Here is a 25,559-nt window from a genome sequence, read left to right on the forward strand (position 1 = left end):
GTGTGTGTGTGTGTGTGAGTCTGTGAGTCTGTGTGTGTGTGTGTGTGAGTCTGCGTGTGTGTGTGTGAGTGTGCGTGTGTGTGTGTGTGAGTGTGTGAGTGTGTGTTGTCACCGCTGTGTATGCCGATCCTCAGCTTTAGCTGCTGCTCGGGTCGATGGCGGATCTTGAAGGCTCTGACGGCGTCCAGCAGGGCGAGCGCCATGCGGGCGATCTCTCGGCCGTGCAGCTTCCCGTTCCTCACCGGCAGCCCCGACACCACCATGTAGGCGTCGCCGATGGTCTCCACCTGGGGGCGCCACAGCACCGTGACATCAGTTAGAGTCGCACTAAAAGTTGTCCTTATTGTGAGTTGGTCTCCATGGCGACGCGCTCTGTTGCTAAGAGTTGACCTGAGAACAGGTCGGAGGAAAGAAACGAGCCGTTTACCTTGTAAACGTCAAAGTTGTCGATGATGGCGTCGAAGCAGGTGTAGAGGTCGTTGAGCAGAGTCACCACCTGCAGAGACATCAGCACGTCAGACTGAAGGTGGGTGTTGGAGCGCCCCCTGCAGGCCGCTGGGTTTCAGGGCAGTGTGTGAGAGAACATGTTAACACTTTATAATTCAGTGTGTTTGATTTGATACAACAGTGTGATTAATACTTACAGGAACACTGACACGTGGAGGTAAGTCAGGTTTGTACATCAAAGTACTTTATTTAATATTCATTACATTGATCTGCATGAAGCGCTGCCTGAGACGACGTTACTTAAACTTACTTCCAGTATAATTATTTCTCTGTGTGCTGACTGGTTTCCTCCTTATTCCAGTGTGTATTTGTAGGTAAATATAATTAGATTGTAATTTCAAATAAAATACACTGAAATTCCTTTTTAATTCCAAATCATACTCTTAGTCGCTATCCAAAAACCCTTAAAAGGACAGGTGAGGGAGAATCTTCTAGATTAAATCTGTAAATGCATGCAGCGGCGTCCGGCCGGCCGAGGACGCCCAGTCTGGAAACCAGCTGCCGGGACATCGTTAGTCGTGCTGCCTCATGAGTTACTGATCCCTGCAGTACAAATATGAGAATCTATTTCCACCTGTTATCCATCTGTTCTCTGCTTATCAGGGTCGCAGTGGGCTGGAGCCTGTCCCAGCTGTCTTAGGGCGAGAGGCGGGGCACACCCTGCACAGGTCGCCAGTCTGTGGCAGGGCTAACACACAGACAACCATTCACACCTATGGACAATTTAGAACGACCAATTAACCTAACCCCACTAGCTGCACGTGGGAGGAAGCCGCTGTATCGATAAAGTTTTCATTTCATTTACTCTAAAAAATGTTCCCTCTGGATTTTAGCCCCCTCGACCAGCCAATTGTTCTCCACTAATACGTTGTACATATGATTCTGAAATATGGATCTCGCCAGCCGCCCTCAGCCCGCGTGCTAACATGGTGGCAAGCATGCAGCGTCTGAACCTGCAGCAGAAACACCAGCCTGTCTGATAAGACACCTGCAGGCCAGACTGCGCTGCAGGTGTTTGACACTTCAGTCACACGCAGCCCTGACGGCGTGACAGGACGCAGAGCCGGTTTCAGAGTCCAAGCTCGGATTTGGGAGGATCAGGTATCCGGTGCTACTCTCCGTCTGGCTTTCTGTGTTTGTGTCTTTGGACCTGGAAGCTGTGTGAGAAGTACTGAAGTACTCAGGTAACACTCATCTCACCTCCATCGGCGTGCTCTCTGCGGAGATGGCGGTGAAGCCCACGATGTCGCTGAAGTAGATGGTGACCGAGTCGAAGGCTTCAGCCTGAACCGTCTCTCCACGCTTCAGCTGCTCGGCCACCGAACTGACAGAGAGACAATACGGCGCCATGAGTGTGTGAGCAGGGGGCTCCGCCCATAAAAAATGTCCGTGTGCACCTCGGGACCTTTACCACCTCTGCTGCTGTCTGGACATCCTTCCCTGGATGCCCCTTTCTGACATGTGCGCTTGGTGCACACCCCTCACACGGACTCTTTTCCCTCCTCCCATCCGGCAGATGCTATCACAGCATCGGGGCCCGATCCTCCAGACTGCGAGACAGCTTTTTCAGACTCCTGACCTCACTACCAGCTCCCCCACTCCCCCCCACCACACACACCCACACAAACCAGTAACTGACTCTACTGGACTTCACACATCGCTGCCTTTGTAAATACAGATGCTGCTCTGTGGACAATCCTGCTCATGTTGGTCACTTTAAATCATTTATACTGTAAACTGTAAAACTGCTACATTGGTTATTTTAAACCACTTCAAAGTCACTTTAAATCTTATTTTATAAATTGTAAACTTTACTGTTTACTGATACAACCAAATTTCCCCTTGTGGGACAATTAAAGGATTATTCTATTCTATTCTATTCTATTAACCCTTTTTACCTCAAAGTGTATATTTATTCTTACTCTTCCTGTATTTATTGTTGTTCTTTGCACTGTATGGAACTGGAGCCTCGTCATCTGTCTCTCTATATACTGAACTGTACATAGCAGAGATGACAATAAAGTTTACTTTGACTTTGATGTCAACACTATAGGACAAGAATCGAGAACCGGTTCCCAGCAGTCCAGTTCCTTGGAATTATTGGTCTACCTGCCTATTGAGCTACAATCAGCTGACGTCAGCTCGTGTGCTGGAGGAAAAGAGCTGTGCAGCGTGGATACAGACATTACTAAGGACGACAGCGTAATAGTGAAGTGGAAGATCCATCCAGGCCGCTAACACAGCTGCCTGCAAGCACAGACGGCATGCTAACGCTAAGCTAGCCAAAAACTACAGGTGTGTGGACTTATCCCAGGGTCACACCTGTGCACAGCTGGGCAGTCTGAAGAGGGGAACGCCTCTTTCTGTTTACACCAACGATCTGTGCCTCCAACCAGCACACCCTCCAAAGCACACGACCGGAGGACTATGCCGTTATTTTTGTGCGTCTATTCTGAGTGCACGTAAAAAAATTTGCAAGTACAAATGTTGCATTTTGAGAAGAAAATTATTTTATGAGAAGAAAAATAATTGCTGTGTGCAAGAAATGTGTTTCAGTGTTTGCTGTCATCCACACACATGATAATGGTCTCCAACCAGCTCGCCAGCTACTAGCCAGATCCAGCAGAGCGGTTTGCTTCAAACTAGATTAAAACCAACAATGCTCCTAAAAAAGTCTATATTTAAAAACAAATAATGAAACATATTAACTGAAAAGGGGTTTAGCTACACTCTGGACCGTGTTTCTGGAATGCAGTAGCTGTCGAGCTGATTGGAGACCAAAACAGCCAATCAGAATTTTTGCATCCAAGTCTGTGATTGGCTGATTTTGTGTCACATTTGTAACGTACAGAGAGTTGAGCGTGCAGGGAGCAGAGATGCTGAGAGCAGGTCTGCAGACGTCTGTGAGCACACAGAGCGGCTGTTACTGTGTGTTTATGGATATTAGCAAACACTGAAACACATTTCCTGCACGCAGCGATGAGTTTGCTTCGCGCAAAATAATTTTCTCCTCAAAATGCAACATTTGTACTTGCAAACATTTTTTTTTACATGCGCTCAGAATAGACGCACAAAAATAACGCCATAGACGAGCGGCCCATACGTCACACGCACAATTGCACATGCTCAGAACCCAACTGTGAGGAAGATGTCCAAAGGTGCACCTGAGGAGGAGGAGGGTATGTTTACTGTAGAGCCGCACTGTGTGCAGTAATTGGAGTACTGACTGTGGTAGTATCTGGTACAGCAGGGCTTCGGCCTTGCGTTTCTCCTCGTGGTACGCCTGCGTTCGCTCCTCCACCAGCTCCTCCAGGTTGTTGGCGTACTGCTCCATCCGGGACAGGAGGTTGTCCAGGATGTTGGTCCGTGACTCCCTGAAAACACACACATGTTGTTCTGGGTGGGCAAAAACCAAGTGTGGGCTCGTGTCCACTTTAATATCAGTTCAGTTTTATTTATACAGCGCCAAATCACAACAACAGACGCATCGAGGAGCTTTATACTATAAGGTCGACCCTGCAATAATACATACAGAGAAAAACCCAACAATCATATGACCCCCTATGAGCAAGCACTTTGGCGACAGTGGGAAGGAAAAACTCCCTTTTAACAGGAAGAAACCTCCGGCAGAACCAGGCTCAGGGAGGGGCGGGGCCATCTGCTGTGATTGGTTGGAGTGGGAGAAGGAAGACAGGATAAAGACATGCTGTGGAAGAGAGACAGAGATTAATAACAGATATGATTCAATGCAGAGAGGTCTGTTAACACATAGTGAGTGAGAAAGTTGACTGGAAAGGAAAAACTCAATGCATCATGGGAATCCCCGGCAGCCTACGTCTATTGCAGCATAACTAAGGGAGGATTCAGGGTCACCTGGTCCAGCCCTAACTATATGCTTTAGCAAAAAGGAAAGTTTGAAGCCTAATCTTGAAAGTAGAGATAGTGTCTGTCTCCTGAATCCAAACTGGAAGCTGGTTCCACAGAAGAGGGGCCTGAAAACTGAAGGCTCTGCCTCCCATTCTACTTTTAAATACTCTAGGAACAACAAGTAAGCCTGCAGTGTGAGAGCGAAGTGCTCTAATAGGGTGATATGGTACTACAAGGTCATTAAGATAAGATGGGGCCTGATTATTTAAGACCTTGTATGTGAGGAGCAGGATTTTGAATTCTGGATTTAACAGGAAGCCAATGAAGGGAAGCCAATACAGGAGAAATCTGCTCTCTCTTCCTAGTCCCTGTCAGGACTCTTGCTGCAGCATTTTGGATTAACTGAAGGCTTTTCAGGGAGTTTTTAGGACATCCTGATAATAAAGAATTACAGTAGTCCAGCCTGGAAGTAATAAATGCATGAACTAGTTTTTCAGCGTCACTCTGAGACAGGATATTTCTAACTTTAGAGATGTTGCACAAATGGAAGAAATCAGTCTTACATATTTGTTTAATATGTGCCTTGAAGGACATGTCCTGGTCAAAAATGACTCCAAGGTTCCTCACAGTGTTACTGGAGGCCAAGGTAATGCCATCCAGAGTAAGAATCTGGTTAGATACCATATTTCTAAGATTTTCAGGGCCGAGTACAATAACCTCAGTTTGATCTGAATTAAGAAGCAGAAAGTTAGCGGCCATCCAGGTCTTTCAGATGGAGATGTTTCACTCTGTAAACACACAAATGCAGTTTTGGGTGTTGTTCCCTGTGTGGCCACAGGATGTCACTGATGCACCACCCTGAAACTGCCCGCTCTGCTCACTGTTTCAGGTCTTACTTGTTCTGTTTGCGCAGCAGCACTCGGATCTGGTTGAACTCGGGTCTCTCCGTCGGCTCTTCGGCCCAGCAGCGCTCCATCAGCTGACCCAGCTCGGGGCGGTCACTCTGCGGGTCGATGGTCGGCCTCAGGCAGGGCCACTCCCCCAGAATCACGCGGTCCACAATCTCTGCACAGAAACAGTTCAGCACATTCAGCGCAGGTTCAGGACGAGCAGTGAACCTTAAACTACCAGCTCGTTGGTGCTTTCGGGTGGAGCGCTGGTGTTGGTGCATACGTTATCCTCTGCTCGGAGCCTCGAGCCGCTCGAGGATGAGCAGCACAGTCTTTGGGCCTGTCTCTGTAAAACTGTCAGCAGAGTTAAAAACACGTTTCATGAAATGTGGTGAGCACCATCCTGTTTAACTTCAAAGTAACACATTTAACTGGAGGAGGTCAGAAGGTTTGTGTTAAACATGGATTTGATCTGTGACTGAAAGCAGACTGTGCAGTAAAACAAGTGACCACGAGCGTCAGTACGAGACAAACAGCTTCAGAACAGCTGGCGATGATCCCAGCGACGGTTTATGGTGTAAACCAGGCGGTCGAGAGTGACGCTGCTTATTCTCTTACATGATAACACACTTTATTTGACTTCTTTATAAATAACATAATCCTTTTCAGACTTGTGCTGTTAGCAACCCCATCAGCATGACGCAGGTTCCCATGGCGACAGCAGGTCATACCTGAGCGACGGAGGCGACCGGCTACACAGACGCCGAGTCCTAATGAACGGAAACGCAGAGACGGGAACGTCCAGTGTGCTCCGTGCGAATAAATCAGAGGCCAGGTCATTAGCGGTGATGAGGCTCGCCGCTGCCGGAGCACGCACCTGAGCAGAGAGCAGGTAAACAGCTTCTGCTCCCCAGTTGCTCTGTGAGCATGCAGCAGCAGAGCTCAGCGTCCAGCGTGAAGCGCTTTCTGTGGTTTGGAGAGCGAACGCAGAAATGACCTGTGAGCGAGAGGCGGCTGAGGAACCAGCGTGGACATGCTGTTTGCTCAGCCTCTTCTTCTCTGCTCTGATAAATCCCAGCAGGATCACGGCTTAATCTTAACCCGACACGCACACCTACAGGTGTGCACGTGCACCATCAGCCTTTAAAGCTGCACACCTGCAGCAGGAACCTCGGAGCTACCTACCTTTAGGGCTGAGCGGGTCTCCCTCCAGGTAGAAGGCTCCTCGTCGAAGCGCCACCTCCTGGAGGATGATGCCGAAGCTGTAGACGTCTCCTTTCTGGGTTCCCTGAGGAGGAGGACACTCCATCCTGAGCAGCTCTGGAGCCATCCACAGCTTCTCTGCAGGGCGGCATGAACAGAGACCTCAGGACCTGAGCTTCACATCGAAACCTTTCGGGGAACTTCTTCATGTTTAACATTAAAGAGTTTGAGAGGAGCGTGCTGCTAACATCGCTGCCTGACTTCAGGAAAAGTAGATTAACGGCAGAGAGCTGCAACTCACGGGCGTAGTAGGCGTGAGCGTCGCTGGCTGCATCGCTCTCAGACCGAAAGCTGGACAAACCGTAGTCAGTGATCTTCAGGACGAAGCGGTTATCCACAACGCAGTTGGAGGACTTGAGTTTACCGTGGGAGAAGATGACGCTGTTGTGGAGGAAAAGCATGCCCTGCAGACACAGAGAGGAGGACAGCACATGTTTGTTATCACAGGTAACACCACCTGGAGGTAACTTATTACTGTTGTCTTCACTTTGAGTCCTGCCATCATCCAATCAGACGCCGGGGACCCCAAAGCTCTCTAACTTTGACTCCTCTGTCCTCGTTAACCTGCTCGCTTCCTGCTCGTACTTTCACTTTAATGAGTCCCACATGCATCGCATCGACTCCACTCCCTGAAATTGCCGTTAACAAGCTTCAGTCCAGGAAGCAGAAACTTAACGAAGCAGAGACTCTGCAGGAAATGGAAACGTACCTTTACGATGTCATTAATGAGGGAATATTTGAACATCCAGTCCAGAGTGATGCTGTCGTTCTCCAGGATGTCCTGAACACACAAACAACCAATAACCTGTCAGCGGTGACCTTGGCGAGATCTCCTCAGCACCAGCCATGACGCCGTCACCCTGACCTCCACCCTTAAAGCCGTACCTGCAGACTGCCTCTGGAGCAGTACTCTGTGACAATGCAGCAGTTGGGGGGGTCGATGCACGCTCCAATGAACCTGGTCAGGTGTTCGTTCTGGACGTCTCTCATCTGCACAGACGGAAACATTCAAAGGCTGAATTCACAGGAAAACACGGGGAGCATGACTCCGCCCTCGGTGACGCCCACTGTGGAAACAGACTAAAGCTGGAGTCTCAAACGTCACTGTTTGCCACTGCTGTCGTCTCATTGGACGGCCACTTTAGTGTTCAGGAAGTCCTCTGTGTGTGTCCGACACGTGGCAGCGCTGCTGTGTTCGTATGTAACAGAATAAAGTGCAGACGTAAGTGTGACTCTAAGCTGACAGAGCCTCATGTTTGTGCTCTCTGCTCATGTTGGTTTCATATTCAATCATTTTGATAAATGATTTTAACATTTCACGCAACAACAAACAAACCCTCTCTGACAGAAAAGCCAAACTGCTTTAGATTTCTTCACATCAACATACAAGCAGGGCTGACGTGGGCCGCAAGTGGTCCCCGGGCCACGAGTTTGAGACCCCTGGACTGAAGGGACATTTCACAGCGTTGCCCATCAGACCTCCTCAGACCAGGTCCAGGTCCAGACCAGGTCCAGGTCCAGACCATGAAGCCTAGAATTAGTTTACCCTGACCCGAACATCGTTCAGGTCATTACATCAGTGATGTAAATCCAGAAGCTCAAGTCTGGAGAAAAATAACAGGAAGTTGTTTCTTTTCTAAATGTTTCCAAGAAGAAACCACGTCTGAGAACATGTGACACAGATTTCACATCGTCTGTTTTTAATTAGCTGAATATTAAATGGCAAATGGCCTGCATTTGTATAGCGCTTTTACTCAGTCCCGAAGGACCCCAAAGCGCTTAAACACTACATTCAGTCATTCACCCATTCACACACACATTCACACACTGGCGATGGCAAGCCACATTGTAGCCACAGCTGCCCTGCGGCGCACTGACAGAGGCGAGGCTGCCAGACACTGGCGCCACTGGGCCCTCTGACCACCACCAGTAGGCAAACATGGGGTTAGTATCTTGCCCAAGGATATTTGGCATGCAGCTAGGAGGCAGCCTGGGATCAAACCACCGACCTTCTGATTAGCGGCTGACCTGCTCTGCCACCTGAGCCACAGCCACCCCACATTAATGTAATGTAACATTCAAGAATATTACATTTTCTTGAATGTGTGCAGTGTATGGATTAAAATGACCGAACCGTGTTTACCCTGAACTGGGTAAGGAAAAATAAATGAATGGATGTTTGGATGATGAAGGCCCCACTGTAGCTGCACTGACCCTGCTGAGTGCACCTCATGCTGGCTGCTGTACTGTACTGGTGAGCCTGGTACTGAACAGGAAGCAAACACTTAGCCACTCTGAGCTGTTAGCTTAGCTGGTGCTAATGGTCACGTGTGACGTGTCAGACACTCACGTGTTTGAGCTCAAACAGCACCTTCCTGTTGAGCTCGATGCGTTTCTTGTTGATGTATTTGATGGCCACGATGTTCCCCTGGAAGAAAACAAAGAGCAACATACCAAAAGTCAACAACAGCGACTTCAGTGAAATGATGCAGATGCCTCACTTCATTCTCGTCGCTCTCTCCTGTTCTCATCGTCCTCGTTAGCCGTTTAGCTAACCTGACGCAGGAGGAGCTGCATGCTGCGCTGCTAGCACAGCTGATGCTTTTGCTCAGCTCTGGTTCTTAAACCGGTTCTCTTCAGAGAACCTTTCTGATCTGCGATCCTGCTCATTAATCGTAATGATGACAAATGTGAAAGTGTCCTGCTCATTTCCAGCTCTTTTTCCTTCTTGGACACTGTTAGAGCAGCTTTACATGATCTTTGTCAGAAATGATCCTTCTTTGTCTGATCCTGTGTCTCAGCTCGTGCGCTGTCTGAAACGAGCAGCTTTTAGCTCCTCCCCCTTTAAACACAATAGAATAATCTTTATTTTCATTGTTCATGTACAATGACATTGTTAAAGCCTCGTTCGCCACGCCATGTTACCATGACACATATGTGGTGGATCTGACTGACACTCTGAGAGCGTCTGCGCTCTTATTGATCACAGGTAGCCCTCGCCCTGCTTCCTGCTTCCGCTCTAACATGAACTTCCTGTTTTCTTCAGTCAGACCTGAAACAGCGACCGAGACCAGAAACCCATCAGGATAGAACATGGAGGATCATCGCCGCATAGACTTCTGTCCAATCAGGCTTCAGAGGCATCGCCCCCTCCTGGACCTCAGATCGGTATCTCTGATCTGGTTTATGTGGTTCTACAACGAATCAGGATAAAATACTGATGCACATTAGCAACTCTGTGATTGGAGGGCTCCTGTCTCAGAGATTCAAACTAGTTGTTCATAACGAGCTTTTCCACCTGCGGCATCATTAAGACCTGAAGAAATAATCAACGACCTCTGACCTTTCAAAGTGGTGACTGATGAGTGCGGTGAAAACAGCACTCGGCTGATTGGAGGAGGAGGGCAGCTTCCTCGGAGCAGACTACAGCTCAGTTATTTCCATTCACAGGCAGGAAATTTAACTCTTAAATTAAGCTCCAGGTGTTCCCACCTGACTCCTTATCAGCGCATGCATCACCACTGGCTCCTCCCACAGCTGCGCTGCCGCCATGGCGGGGGCGCTCACTGTTGAAATCAGCGCCGCTCTGCAGAGTCTGTAAGAGTGTTTGAATATGAAACAGCAGGACATCACAGTCCCATGATGCACTTGGACAAGGCCTGCCCTTTCACGTGTTGGTCCTGCAGCGGGTCATGAAGGTGAGAGGGCCCAGCGGGGTCTGCACACCTGAACACCGCCACCTCGGGCTCCACCATCTCCAACCATTCCTCGTAGCAGCTCTCGCCGCCATCTTCAAACCTTTATTTCACCCCTGCAGCCCTGACACTCATCTCCACCCACTTCACGCGTCTCTGTTCCCACCCACGTCCTGCACCACCCGCATATTCTTCTGCAGCACCGCAGTTTTGTGCTGTTCGTCCTCCTGACGCAGCCTCCCCTTTTTATCGGACTGGCAGCAGGAGGTCACTGACCCTCCCCCTGCTGAGTCCACGCTGAACGGCAGAGCACGGCTGATTAACTCCTCCCCTCTACGCCAATCACACACTACAGTCCCCAAACAAAGATTTGATTTTCTTTCTGGGTGAAAATATTTTTCTATATGTGAATTTTTTTTAATTCCTGAAATGCTGAACTTGATGAGATGACGGAGGATGAGGAGGCTGAGGAGGGCGAGGAGGATGAGGAGGGTGTGGAGGCTGAGGAAGATGAGGAGGGTGAGGAGGGCGAGGAGGATGAGGAGGGTGTGGAGGCTGAGGAAGATGAGGAGGGTGAGGAGGGCGAGGAGGATGAGGAGGGTGTGGAGGCTGAGGAAGATGAGGAGGGCGAGGAGGTTGAGGAAGATGAGGAGGGCGAGGAGGCTGAGGAAGATGAGGAGGGTGAGGAGGGCGAGGAGGTTGAGGATGGTGAGGAAGCTGAGGAGGGTGAGGAGGGCGAGGAGGCTGAGGAAGATGAGGAGGGTGAGGAGGGTGAGGAAGTTGAGGAGGGTGTGGAGGCTGAGGAGGGTGAGGAGGGCGAGGAGGCTGAGGAAGATGAGGAGGGTGAGGAGGGTGAGGAAGTTGAGGAGGGTGTGGAGGCTGAGGAGGGTGAGGAGGGCGAGGAGGTTGAGGAAGATGAGGAGGGCGAGGAGGCTGAGGAAGATGAGGAGGGTGAGGAGGGCGACGAGGCTGAGGAAGATGAGGAGGGTGAGGAAGTTGAGGAGGGTGTGGAGGCTGAGGAGGGTGAGGAGGGCGAGGAGGCTGAGGAAGATGAGGAGGGTGAGGAGGGCGAGGAGGGCGAGGAGGCTGAGGAAGATGAGGAGGGTGAGGAGGGTGAGGAAGTTGAGGAGGGTGTGGAGGCTGAGGAGGGTGAGGAGGGCGAGGAGGTTGAGGAAGATGAGGAGGGTGAGGAGGGCGAGGAGGTTGAGGAAGATGAGGAGGGTGAGGAGGGCGAGGAGGTTGAGGAAGATGAGGAGGGTGAGGAGGATGAGGAGGGTGAGGAGGATGAGGAGGGTGTGGAGGATGAGGAGGGTGTGGAGGCTGAGGAGGGCGAGGAGGCTGAGGAAGATGAGGACGGCGAGGAGGCTGAGGAAGATGAGGAGGGTGAGGAGGGCGAGGAGGTTGAGGAGGGTGAGGAGGGCGAGGAGGGCGAGGAGGCTGAGGAAGGTGAGGACGGCGAGGAGGGCGAGGAGGTTGAGGAGGGTGAGGAGGTTGAGGAGGGTGTGGAGGCTGAGGAAGATGAGGAGGGCGAGGACACGCTCACCTTGTGGTATCCGGTCTTTGCAAAGATCTGCAGATTCCCGTCTCCGGTCATCAGGGAGCCGTAGTTTGAGCCTCTCTGGAAACAAACACACGCTCAGAGTCAGTGTGACCTTCATCATCTTCATCATCCTCGTCACACCAAGGATTACCATGGTGACGAAAATGATCGTGTAAAAACACTGCACATGTACGCTCACTCGGCACTTTATTAGGAACACGTGTGCAAACTCATCTGCTTCCTGGAGCTGTTCCTAATATTCTTGTGTCACTGACACGTCTAGGGCAGAATATTAGGTACAGCCTTCGGACTCTCATCCAGTAATGTGCCACCCTCACCTTTCCCATCTCATCACCTTTCCAACATCAAAGATGGTGCAGGTGTTCCTAATAAACTGCTCGTGGCAGTGTGTTTTCACTGTGAAGGCGTCTGTCGGATTTACAGACAGCGAGAAGAATTCTGGGAGTTTCCTCGGAGCTGATTTCAGGCCTCGTTATTTTCTGTTCCACAGTTTAGTCTAAAACGTAACAGCGACCTGAGCTCGACGCACATCTTTATTTACATCTACATTCGATTAGAGCGCCTGTCATCAGAAGCCTTACGTGCACCTCAAACATTTAGTCACCGTGTGGGAGTGTGCGCGCACTTACCAGTGACAGTGTGAGCTTGCTGCCGCTCCGCAGCACCTTGTTCAGGTTGCTCATCTGGATGTCGTCCCAGGAGATCCTCCAGAGCTGAGCTACCAGCTCCTTCTCCAGCTTCATCCTCCTGCAGCACAAACACTCTTCTTCAGTGACTCACCTTCATCTTCCTCCAGGTGAAGCTCAAAGACGGTCAGACACAGTCTGTCTGATTACAGTTCGCACACGCTCAGTAGTACCAACTCATTCTAAATCATTCTTCTCTGAGTGCACCAAAGACCCTGATCGTGTGGTGATGTAGCACGATCACTCCACATGCTACTGCCCCCACATGACCAGGTAGTGGAACTGCAGCAGCTCTCACCTGTAGATGAAGATGGCGATGGTCAGGATCAAGATGAAGAAGAAGAAGACCACGATGGAGACCATCTGGTAGATGGTGATGGTCTCTGACAGAGAGAGAAGGAGAAGACTGTTATTAACCCAGACACACTATGTGATCTCACGATTCAGAACCAGAACCATCAGGACCAACAGGACCATGAGGACCACGAGGACCACAAGGACCATCAGGACCACGAGGACCATCAGGACCATCAGGACCAACAGGACCATGAGGACCACGAGGACCATCAGGACCACGAGGACCATCAGGACCATCAGGACCATGAGGACCATGAGGACCACAAGGACCAACAGGACCATGAGGACCACAAGGACCAACAGGACCATGAGGACCACAAGGACCATCAGGACCATCAGGACCATGAGGACCATCAGAACCATCAGGACCACGAGGACCATCAGGACCACGAGGACCATCAGGACCTTCAGGACCACGAGGACCATGAGGACCATGAGGACCATGAGGACCATGAGGACCATCAGGACCACGAGGACCATCAGGACCTTCAGGACCACGAGGACCATCAGGACCACACACATTTTTAAAACGAGTTCTTCCCGGTCTGGGCTGTAGCTCAGCTGGTAGCACAGGTCACCTACTAACCGCGAAGGTTGTTGGTTCGATCCCCATCGTGATGTATCCATCGGAGTGTGAATGCTAGATAGGAAGCACTTACATGTGTGTGAATGAGGAGCTTTGAGTGCTCACACAGAGTAGAAACACTCTGTGTATATAAGAATAGTCCATATGAACTTTGACCTCAGACTGATCTTTGGCATACTGACTTGCGAGGCAGACTTGGTTGTCGTTCTTGAAGCCACAGACAGGAAAATCAGGGGGAGGGGCTCCGCCCAGCCAGTACAGGTGTGTTCCAGGTACGGCGGTCAGATGCTCCTCAGTGGTGCTGTACACCATAGCGATCTGCGAGGAGGAGGAGGTGTGGTTAACGTCCCTGGATTCACTCAGACGTTCTAACATTCGTTACTCTAGTTTATGTTTTCAAAGGTCACAAAAACGCTCAGCGCTGAGTCGGAGCCTGTGAGGACACAACCAGCATGTTTCTGTTGTGTCTGTGTTTAGTGTGTTCACCTGGAAGGAGGTGCTGTTGGTGTCTACAATGTCCCACAGAGCAAAGTCGGTCTCTCGGTCCCCACTCTCATCCAGGTGGAGCAGCCCTGTCACACCTGAGGAGAAGCACACAGGTACACAGGTGAAGCGTCTCCTCGTCTGAAGGTTAAAGCTGCTCGCGGTGAAACGATGGAAGAACGACTTCAAGAGTTTCACATGATTCACATCATTTCCTCCTAATAAACCTGAGTGCATCTCACACCACCATCCACCTGCTGCACCGCCTTAGGGAATTTTATTTCACCACCATCAACACCACCAACACTATCAACACCATCACCTTCATAACAACCAACACCATCACCTTCATCATTGTTTTTTAACCAGCGTCTGAGCAGCCGTCATCAATAAATAAACACTCAGATCATCCTTCATGAAAACTTTCATCTTTTAAGCATAAATCTGACACTAACTACAAACTACAGACTAAAAACTACAAATGGTCCGACCCCCTGATAGGCTTCTCTCTTCAGCTGCTTTTCCTGGGGTGTTAGTGATGAAGAAAAAAGCAAACCCAGGCGTGGAATCAATTAAGTTAACAACTGATGGACAGGAAGAAGAAGCTCGTCCGTCAGTGAAGGTTCTGTTTTTTTATGCTAGGAGTCTAAACTGACAGATGAAAGCGAAGTGGAACAGACCAGAACCTCTGAACGGTCCCAGCTGCAGGAGGGAAAAACCTAAAAGTCAGAGATCCAAATGAAACGCCCGACAGCTGCAGAGATGACCGACACCCTGCGGCCTGAGATCAGCTCCATCACTGATAACAATAATAAACTGATCTGACGTGTCAAACAGAGAAAGCTCGAGCAGCAGGCCTCCATGTGCAGACGACAGCACCGAGTAACATATATATTATTATCATTATTATTTTTATTAGTGTTAATAACTGGACTAATAACAGATGTTTCAAACTTCTCAGGTTTCAGCTTCCAGAACTGCCACAGCTGGCAGCAGGATGGCCCAACAGGCAGGTACAGGTTACCTGATAAAATGGTCTTATTAACACGTGTGAGGTCATCGATGTTCAGCTGGAGAACAGAGCGCAGAGGTGGACGAGTTCATAAGAACGATCTCTCCCTCAATGACAAAACCCCCAAAATCCAACATGTGACAGCAGGAAACACAACAGGAAGCAAAGACTGAGGAGAGAGGAGGTCGTGCATCCGCCGCCACGGACGGCTGAAAACAGTCACAGACAGGAGAAGTTAATTACAGACAATCAGCAGGAGGAGAGTGAGTGTGCACGCTGAAGAGGGGCTGAGTGGCGCTAACCACCCAGATGAGCCATCGCCATAGAAACAAAGCCATTAGAGTTTAGGAGGGAGCTGATTGGTTGTAGAGGTCGAGCATGGAGGAAGCAACAGATCAAAGGGATTAAAACAGAGGTAAATGACACACACACACACGACCGTGAGGCTCTCCATCGTCTCCATGACGTCTCGGCTGATACTCCAGGACGCGGGGGCGGAGGGGACCCACACTCAGACGTGAACATTATCACAGAAGCTGAGAAACACCAACTACAATTTGTTAGAAGATTTTTTTTTTAATTTACATCAGACTGAGAAGCCATGGAGCGGGTTCGGGGGTCATGACCCCGACCTTTGAACTCACAGGGTTAAAGCCACAACAGCTGCCACACCTACACCTTAGCTCCTGTATGTGCAAAAGCCACGCAGGGAAACGATGGCGCTCATCGATCACACGCCCGTAAACCCTGGGTGTAACCCCGCCCTCCCTTCAGCACTCGAGCGTTTGGAGCTCAGAGCGAACAAACGCATCTGCCGAGAGCCTCCGGAGGGTTTTTGTGCTGAGCTTTAAATTGGATTGTGGTGGAGTGCAGAGGTCAGGCTGTGGGCTGATGATGGCGTGGAGGTCGCGAGCTCTCATGCCATTTCCTGGAACGACGATCTTCCTCCAACCTTCAGGCTCTGGAAGAATGTGTTACTTAGAAACAGGCGACAGGATCGTCCAACAATGAGCCAGACTCTGATCTAAAGATAAGATAAGGATTTGTGTCATCCAGTCAAACACTGTGATGCACGTGAGACGTGTTTTATGGTGCTGTTTTATAAAAGTGCTGCTTTAAATCATTATTGGATCCTTTTATTGTCCACAGAGTTTTTATGGGTCCTTTTAGGGTTTCGGTCTCTTGTGTTCTTATCTGCTGACTTCAAAAGACAAAGTTTTGATTTCTGATGCTTTCAGGAGGAAAAAACAAAGAAATATTTCAAACAAACAGAACCAATAAAACTCAAAAACATGAACAGCACATTCATGGATACATAAAGCTAAGGACACCCATCGTGAGCAGCTTTGCATGATTACGGTTCAAAACAATCCTTCTTTATCTTAAACTGGGCCGTGCAGCCCCTGAGACTGTTTAACAGAGCACGCTCAGATCAATACAAGCGATCGATAAATAATAAGCAATAATAAAGTAATGCTGAGAAAATAAAAGTAACGCTACAGCGTAGATACAACGAGACAATAAAAACATGGACTAAGTGATGTTCATGAAGCATAATCTTTGCTGCGATTGGCTGTCACGTAACAATGAGGCGCGGGTCCACGGAGGGCGAGCGGCGGTCCAAGGATGACATTTAGAGAGACGTGCTGATTGGACAGCGAGCTTTCCTGCTGTTAAAATGTCAGCTTATTAAAAAATCATAAATATATGTGGACCACACACACATGCACACACACACACAGTCATGTCTTCATGCTTACATCAGCTGACACCCACTTCCTGGAAATCCGATATAACATTAACTTCAGCTCGACCGACCCTAACCTCCCCGTGACTTTAATATGTAATGATTTACGAGTTTGTCCCCACGAGGAACTCGGGACCACAGAATGTGACCATGTAAACACATCTATGTCCTCACAACATGAGTCACACCTGCAGCGCTCACAGAGCCGCGTGCAGCTGTTAACACTGACCCCAGTAAGTTTACGTGTTCCTGGAAGGTCATGCCTTACTTTCCAGGAATCGCTGTGTGCTTGCTTAGTGTGTCTGGGTGTGCATGTGTGTGTGAAGGGTCAACGAAGACCAGGTTAGTCTTTACGAGATCATGGGATAATAAATGACTCATCTGAATCCAAGACTTCTGCTTTCACCTGTGAACTATAAGAAAACTGCTTGACCGGCTTTTACAGGCTTTTACTGGGATTACAGTCAGTGTGTAATCCCAGACCGATCCAAACAATCCAACCCTGTATGAAGTACTAAACCAGTCCAACATCAGCCAAAACCAACAACAGTGACCAGCCAGTCAAAAACCAGCCAGAAAACTGTCCGAGACAATCGTAAACACAGCACAGAGTCAAGTCCAACTACAAGCCAATAACTCATAAACAATGTCCAACAATATCTATTAACCACGTCCAAGACCGATTATAAACAATGATCTAACCAATCAACATTCAGTACCAGACCAAGTCAGGCCAACAAACAACATCCAGGCCGACCAGCTCCAGTCTCACACCAAAGTCCAACTCTGAACCAGGTCCAAAGCTGCAGCCGTATAGTCAGTCTGAGCAGGCGGCGCTCAAACATGGCGCTGCGTTTCTATGACAACTCTACAACAGAAAGAGAGCGGTGAAAGCTAAAGGTGGCGCTCTCAGGACGCACCGCACTAAGGTGAGTCGTGGTCTTGTTGGTAGGTTGGTCTGATGGGACAGCTCTGGGACAGTCATCCACGTCCTGTAGACAAGTTTAAAGAAGAACTGGACTTTTAAAGTCTTGAACTTAAAAACGTTTCAACTTTCAGAAGCTGCCTTCGTTTTTTAGCCTCTTTAGACATTTGTGGCTCCAGCTGAAAGTAACGTGAGCAGACACGTCGCTGGTTCGGCTCTGAAGTACTCGCCCTGAACTGGAGCGATGAAGCTTTTAACACTGAAACACTGCAGCTGAAGGATCTCTGTGTTCAGTGATCCTTTCGCTGAAAGGAAATTATGAGCAGCTCAAGTCTGCATAATTATTCTGGAAGTAGCTACGAACAGTGTGTCTGAGTGGTGTCCCAGAAACGATGTGGGCTTCATAGATAATTGGCAAACCTTCTGGAGGAAACCTGGTCTTGTTAGGAGAGACGGCATCCATCCCACTTTGGATGGAGCAGCTCTCATTTCTAGAAATATGGACCAATTTATTAAACCCCCCAAAATATGACTATCCAGAGTTGGGACCAGGAAGCAGAGTTGCAGTCTTACACGCCTCTCTGCAGCTCCTCTCCTCCTGCTACCCCCCCCAAAACCCATCTCCATAGAGACTGTGTCAGCTCCCAAAAAGACAAAAAACAAACCAAAAACCAGCAATAAAAAACTTAAACATAAAAAATCACAAAGAAAGAACAATACAGAATCCACATCTGAACCAAAGAGTAAAACAGTGAAATGTGGATTATTAAATATTAGGTCTCTCTCCTCCAAGTCTCTGTTAGTACATGACTTAATAACTGATCAACAAATCGATTTACTCTGCCTTACAGAAACCTGGTTGCAGCAGGATGATTATGTTAGTTTAAATGAATCAACACCCCCAAGTCATTCTAACTACCAGAAACCTCGAAGCACAGGCCGAGGGGGCGGTGTGGCAGCAATTTTTCACACCAGCCTATTAATCAACCAAAGACCCAGACAGACTTTTAATTCATTTGAAAGCCTGATGCTTAGCCTCGTCCAACCCAGCTGTAAAACTCAGAAACCAGTCTTACTTGTTATCATCTATCGTCCACCTGGGCCTTACACAGAGTTTCTCTCTGATTTCTCAGACTTTTTATCTGATTTAGTGCTCAGCTCAGATAAAATAATTATTGTGGGTGATTTTAACATCCATGTAGATGCTAAAAATGACAGCCTCAACATGGCATTTAATCTGTTATTAGACTCAATTGGCTTCTCTCAAAATGTAAAAGAACCCACCCACCACTTTAATCACACTCTAGATCTTGTTTTAACATATGGCATAGAAACTGAACATTTAACAGTGTTTCCTGAAAACCCTCTGCTGTCTGATCATTTCCTGATAACATTTACATTTACAATAATTGATTACACAGCAGTGGAGAGTAGACTTTATCACAGTAGATGTCTTTCTGAAAGTGCTGTAACTAAGTTTAAGAATATAATCCACCCACTGTTATCATCTTCAATGCCCTGTACCAACATAGAGCAGAGCAGCTATCTGAACGCTACTCCAACAGAGGTCGATTATCTTGTTAATAATTTTACCTCCTCACTACGTACGACTCTGGATACTGTAGCTCCTGTGAAAACTAAGGCCTCAAATCAGAAGTACCTGACTCCGTGGTATAATTCTCAAACACGTAGCCTAAAGCAGATAACTCGTAAGCTGGAGAGGAAATGGCGTGTCACAAATTTAGAGGATCATCATTTAGCCTGGAGAAATAGTTTGCTGCTTTATAAGAAAGCCCTCCACAAAGCCAGAACATCTTACTATTCGTCACTGATTGAAGAAAATAAGAACAACCCTATGTTTCTCTTCAGCACTGTAGCCAGGCTGACAAAAAGTCAGAGCTCTACTGAGCCAACCATCCCTTTAACGTTAACTAGTAATGACTTCATGAACTTCTTCACAAATAAAATTTTATCATTAGAGAAAAAATTACCAATAATCATCCCACAGATGTAATATTATCTACAGCTACTTTTAGTACCATTGATGTTAAGTTAGACTCTTTTTCTCCAATCGATCTTTCTGAGTTAACTTCAATAATTTCTTCCTCCAAACCATCAACGTGTCTTTTAGACCCCATTCCTACAACACTGCTTAAAGAAGTCCTGCCATTAATTAATGCTTCAATCTTAAATATGATCAACCTATCTCTAATAATCAGCTATGTACCACAGGCCTTCAAGCTGGCTGTAGTTAAACCTTTACTTAAAAAGCATCTCTAGACCCAGCAGTCTTAGCTAATTATAGGCCAATCTCCAACCTTCCTTTCATATCAAACATCCTTGAAAGAGTAGTTGTCAAACAGCTAACAGATCATCTGCAGAGGAATGGCTTATTTGAAGAGTTTCAGTCAGGTTTCAGAGCTCATCACAGCACAGAAACAGCTTTAGTGAAGGTTACAAATGATCTTCTTATGGCCTCTGACAGTGGACTCATCTCTGTGCTTGTCCTGCTAGACCTCAGTGCAGCGTTCCATACTGTCGACCATAATATCCTATTAGAGCGATTAGAGCACGCTGTAGGTATTACAGGTACTGCACTGCAGTGCTTTGTATCATATCTATCTAATAGACTCCAGTTTGTTCATGTAAATGGAGAGTCCTCTTCACACACTGAGGTTAATTATGGAGTTCCACAGGGTTCAGTGCTAGGACCAATTCTGTTTACATTATACATGCTTCCCTTAGGCAGCATCATTAGAAGACATAGCATACATTTACACTGCTATGCAGATGACACCCAGCTCTATCTATCCATGAAGCCAGGTAACACACACCAATTAGTTAAACTGCAGGAATGTCTTAAAGACATAAAGACCTGGATGGCCGCTAACTTTCTGCTTCTTAATTCAGATCAAACTGAGGTTATTGTACTCGGCCCTGAAAATCTTAGAAATATGGTATCTAACCAGATTCTTACTCTGGATGGCATTACCTTGGCCTCCAGTAATGCTGTGAGGAACCTTGGAGTCATTTTTGACCAGGACATGTCCTTCAAGGCACATATTAAACACATATGTAAGACTGCTTTCTTCCATTTGTGCAACATCTCTAAAATTAGAAATATCCTGTCTCAGAGTGACGCTGAAAAACTAGTTCATGCCTTCATTACTTCCAGGCTGGACTACTGTAATTCATTATTATCAGGAAGTCCTAAAAACTCGCTGAAAAGTCTTCAGCTAATCCAAAATGCTGCAGCAAGAGTCCTGACAGGGACTAGAAAGAGAGAGCAGATTTCTCCTGTATTGGCTTCCCTTCATTGGCTTCCTGTTAAATCCAGAATTCAAAATCCTGCTCCTCACATACAAGGTCTTAAATAATCAGGCCCCATCTTATCTTAATGACCTTGTAGTACCATATCACCCTATTAGAGCACTTCGCTCTCGCTCTGCAGGCTTACTTGTTGTTCCTAGAGTATTTAAAAGTAGAATGGGAGGCAGAGCCTTCAGTTTTCAGGCCCCTCTTCTGTGGAACCAGCTTCCAGTTTGGATTCGGGAGACAGACACTATCTCTACTTTCAAGATTAGGCTTCAAACTTTCCTTTTTGCTAAAGCATATAGTTAGGGCTGGACCAGGTGACCCTGAATCCTCCCTTAGTTATGCTGCAATAGATGTAGGCTGCCGGGGATTCCCATGATGCATCGAGTTTTTCCTTTCCAGTCACCTTTCTCACTCACTATGTGTTAATAGACCTCTCTGCATCGAATCATATCTGTTATTAATCTCTGTCTCTCTTCCACAGCATGTCTTTATCCTGTTTTCCTTCTTTCACCCCAACCAATCACAGCAGATGGCCCCGCCCCTCCCTGAGCCTGGTTCTGCCGGAGGTTTCTTCCTGTTAAAAGGGAGTTTTTCCTTCCCACTGTCGCCAAAGTGCTTGCTCATAGGGGGTCATATGATATGATTGTTGGGTTTTTCTCTGTATTTAATATTGTGCTATCTACTGTACAATATAAAGCGCCTTGAGGCGACTTTTGTTGTGATTTGGCGCTATATAAATAAAATTGAATTGAATTGAATTGAACACTGAGAGCAAAACAGGCTCCTTAAACCCACAGACAGCATCTTAAAGTCCTTCAGCATGTTCTTCCTGTTCCCGCGCTCTCAGGCGCTCCACACTCAGACGCACAACAACATTTTGTCTCTTTACCGACTTCCAGTTCATTTGACAGAACTGAACCACCTGCCTGAGACCGTCAGTGACTGTGGAGGTCAATGGGCACTCAGCGTTTCATACACAACACTAATACAGTATTCACCAGTGAAAACTGGTACTGGAGAAAAGAAGCAAGCAGGATAAGAGCAGCTTTGTAATGACTGAAACAGCAATCAAGGAAAATGTTCGTTCATTTAGGGCTTTAGTTTGAAGGTGTGAAAGGAAGTAACAGGCAGAGGATTGTGGGACAGATGTCTGAATGAATACTGCATCATGCTGACACTCGTGAGGATGGGTGGGTGGGTGGGTGGAGGCATCTTCCAAGCAGGTTTGCTTTGTATGGACATTTGTTCCTGACCTCTTCAGAGAAATCTGTGTTTTAGTGAATCGAACAAGTCTTAAGCTCTGTTCACAGAGTCAACTGCTGTGTCACCACGGCTGGGTTTTAAAAATCTATTTAAAAATCTATTTTAGTCTGAATAAAGCGATCTCGATTCTTTAAACCCTGAATCGATTTTTAAATATAAATGTATTTTATCAGAAACTCCAGAATCAGCTCAAACAGGAGATGAGAGCAGAAACACGGAGCGTGGATCGTCCACAGACACTCACAGATTCTGCAGCTTTCGTCTCTCTGACCAAAACTGACTGAACCAGCAGCCAAAGAAGCTCAAACTACACGTTTGAGAAACTTGGTCATGAACTCTCTCTGACTTTGGCTGTTTTACTTCCTGCACAGCTCTCTCCCTCAGTGCACTCAGAGACCAGTTTACCATCAAATCTCTGTCTTCTGCATTATTCTCTGCTGCTCTGCTGCTCTGCTGCTCTGCTCGGTCTGTCGGCCTCTGACAGCAAAGCCTCATCTCTGCTGTTCAAACTGAAGACATTTAGACTTCAATGATTGCTCAGCTGTGTCTGTAATCAAACCTCTGTGACTCTGCTTCACTTCAGCAGCATCAGGTTCACGTGTTGATTCGTGGTTTGCTTCAGTTTTTGATCGACTGCAGAATATTTTGAAGGTTCTCTGCTATAAAAAGCCAGAACAGGAAAAGCTGCTTCATGTTTTATCCTCAGTGACTTTGACACAAAGACGTCTGCTGTGATGCTCACACCTCTGATGAAGGCTCACAGTGTCAGCTTTGGTTTATAGATATGAAATATGGATATGTGCTGATAAACGATCAGAGTCTGAACCCATCCCTGCTTCACAGCTCACAGTTGAAATAAGTTTCAGTATTTCATCGCTGTATGTGGCTGACGTTCCCAAACCCCAGGTACATCACTGGTAGTCTTCATGTGTCTGTGCTTCCTATGACGCCGTCTTGAGCGCTGACTAGAGCGGGAAACATGGCTGTAATGTTGGACATGGACCTCTCTGATCAGTGTTGACCTTTTCTATGATTCTGATGTGACTGAATGGCGTGAGTGCGAGACACCATCGTGCAGCCTAACTTCATAAACCTGGACCACCTGTCCCGAGGCTCAGCACTGGAGTGCTTATCCAGCCTGGAGTCTTGGCTCGAGCGTTCCAATCCAGGATTTGCTGGCTGGAGTTCCTGGAAGCGGCCGAGCTAATCAACACACAACGCAGGGCATCAGGGTGAACACTGGTTTCACGTGTGAGGCTGTGAATAGTTTCTGCTGGAACGTGATCTCCAGCACACAAACCGACTTCTTTGCAGCTTTTTGGGATCGTGCGGACAGCTGAGCGTGCGCTTGGGCCTCGTTCTTTGCATCCCGATGAAACACCGTCTCCATGACATCAAAGCAGCACGTTCACAGCTGTTATCGCTCCCGTCCATGAACATCCGGAGGTTTATCCAGTCTGACACCAACAGCCAGTGCACCAACATTACTGTTTTCCCGGTGAGCCTGTCTACCTCCCACCTCAGGAACTCTTCTCTCTCATTCAGCTCCTCTTCTGTGGGCTTCCAATTTGTCCGACCAGCAAACTGGAAGGTCCCGCCTTACAGTGACCCACCTTCACATCAGCCAGCTGTGTTCACTAAAGTGAAACATGGAGTCCTACAACACTGGTGGCCTAAACAAGCCCTTGTTCACGCGCTGGTGTCAGTGTGGCTGACTGAGAGAAACCAGATCATTGGGCATCCTAACAACATCCTCTGCAGCACGCCGACAGCTACACGTCTCACATTCAGGAGGGAGCTGTCAGTGACCGACATGTTTTTGGGGCTGGTTTTTAAAATAAGAAAAGGAAGCCCGTTAGCAGCTGGATGGACGATTCTCCTCCTCAGCCTTTTGGAAACATCTGTGAATCTTGGTCCACTGGGTGTCAGACAGGTTAATCTCACCTGTGAAGCTGAACTGGGTACCTGGACTGGATCCCAGGGTAACGTGGCAGTTCAGTACTCCAACCCAACCCAAGAGCTACAACCGCTGGGTTGTTCTAACCTTTTCACCCGTTCAGCTGATGCTGCTCAGCGTGGGTTAGCTCTGACTCTGTAAAGCAGGAACTTCAGTCAGTCTCTGTTCTTACTGTGCGTGCAGAGAAGCACCGACACTTTCTAAGGTGTAGTGCAGCTGAGTGATGGCGGTAACTGAGTGCACAAAGCTCCGGGTTAACTGACTTTAACACAGCAGCTGCAAATAAAGTGGAAGATCGCTCGGGTGGGTTAATTAGACATTTCTCCAGCAGCAGCAGCAGCAGCGGGTTGGCCTGTGACCTCAGGGTCTCTGCTGATTATCAGAGCCTCAGTGTGCTGCCTCATCAAGTCAAGAGGCTTTACTGTCATTTCAACCATGTGCAGTGGGACCGTACACAGAGACCACAGTGCTACATATGACAATCAACACATAAAGTGCAAGTGTGCAAAAAACCCCAGACAGAGCAGAAGCATACAGACACACAACAGTGCAACAGTGACAGTGGGTTGTGCAAACAGACTGAGCGTTGTGCTCATCTGCAGGGACGACAGGAGGACGAGGCGGTATGTCCTCAATGTCACAAACTTTCCATCTCGGGGATCATCCAGAATTTTCCAGATCAGGTTTAGAAACTTTTCCTGAATAAACTGTGTCCTGAAATTTGACTCCGGCTGTTTCCTCCTGAGAGCCGTCTCAGCGAGCTGCTGCATTAAATCTGCTGCAGACCTGCTGTAATATTCCCGATCGTTCAAACGTGCTGCGACGTGTTCGTCCATTAGTTAATGGAGCGGAAACAGCAGAGAGGAAGCTGTAATCTGATCTTCTCACTCCAATTCATGGTCTTCACAGCCGGCCTGCCTCCTTCCTCTCGTGTCCTATTTGTCATGGAGATTATCTCTGATGAGATCTTATTAGCCACCCTCCCTTTCTTTCTGTCTCATTCACAGCTTTTCCGTCTCTTGTAACGCTCATTCTGCCTCATCACGGATCATTCTGCAGAGCGCTGTGGTCTGTGACCTTCCGTTAAGCATGAACGTGCACAGGGGTAGATAATCTGCTGTGTGCAAGAGAGAGAAGGAGCCGGCAGAGTCACGCAGACAGGAAGCTGGAAGAAACAACTATCGCTGCAAACAAATCAAAGACTCTGCAGATGCAGAGAAACCTGCGTCATGGAGCGAGACAGCGTCTGGAGCGCAGGACGCTGTGAGTCTGCAGACACGGACACGTTTTCACTGTGAAAGTTGAGACAATGTTTGAACATCAACATCTCAAAGACTTTTGTCGACTTCAAATCTGAAAAGGTTCAGTTCACTAATAAAAACTTCACACTGTAAAAGACGAGCAGTGCCAAGAAATTAAACAATCTAACATTAAAATTCAAA

The 25,559-nt window shown here is 47.8% G+C and overlaps 1 protein-coding gene across 2 annotated transcripts in view; it reads right to left on the reverse strand.

Annotated features, from left to right (window-relative positions):
• The window catches only part of LOC134636037 (atrial natriuretic peptide receptor 1-like), a 63,749-nt gene that overhangs the window by 5,154 nt on the left and 33,036 nt on the right, over positions 1 to 25,559 (reverse strand). For both annotated transcript variants that reach the window (XM_063485788.1, XM_063485789.1), the window contains exons 6-20: positions 13,899 to 13,993; positions 13,595 to 13,730; positions 12,768 to 12,852; positions 12,413 to 12,530; positions 11,766 to 11,840; positions 8,878 to 8,955; positions 7,413 to 7,517; positions 7,237 to 7,308; positions 6,769 to 6,931; positions 6,450 to 6,605; positions 5,271 to 5,439; positions 3,735 to 3,881; positions 1,708 to 1,831; positions 428 to 496; positions 113 to 287 (exon numbers count right to left, since the gene is read on the reverse strand). In XM_063485788.1, the coding sequence (XP_063341858.1) occupies positions 113 to 287; positions 428 to 496; positions 1,708 to 1,831; positions 3,735 to 3,881; positions 5,271 to 5,439; positions 6,450 to 6,605; positions 6,769 to 6,931; positions 7,237 to 7,308; positions 7,413 to 7,517; positions 8,878 to 8,955; positions 11,766 to 11,840; positions 12,413 to 12,530; positions 12,768 to 12,852; positions 13,595 to 13,730; positions 13,899 to 13,993 (1,767 nt within the window). The remainder of the gene's footprint in view (positions 1 to 112; positions 288 to 427; positions 497 to 1,707; positions 1,832 to 3,734; positions 3,882 to 5,270; positions 5,440 to 6,449; positions 6,606 to 6,768; positions 6,932 to 7,236; positions 7,309 to 7,412; positions 7,518 to 8,877; positions 8,956 to 11,765; positions 11,841 to 12,412; positions 12,531 to 12,767; positions 12,853 to 13,594; positions 13,731 to 13,898; positions 13,994 to 25,559) is intronic.

Source organism: Pelmatolapia mariae, linkage group LG10_11 (assembly GCF_036321145.2).
Source record: "Pelmatolapia mariae isolate MD_Pm_ZW linkage group LG10_11, Pm_UMD_F_2, whole genome shotgun sequence".
NCBI lineage: Eukaryota > Metazoa > Chordata > Actinopteri > Cichliformes > Cichlidae > Pelmatolapia > Pelmatolapia mariae.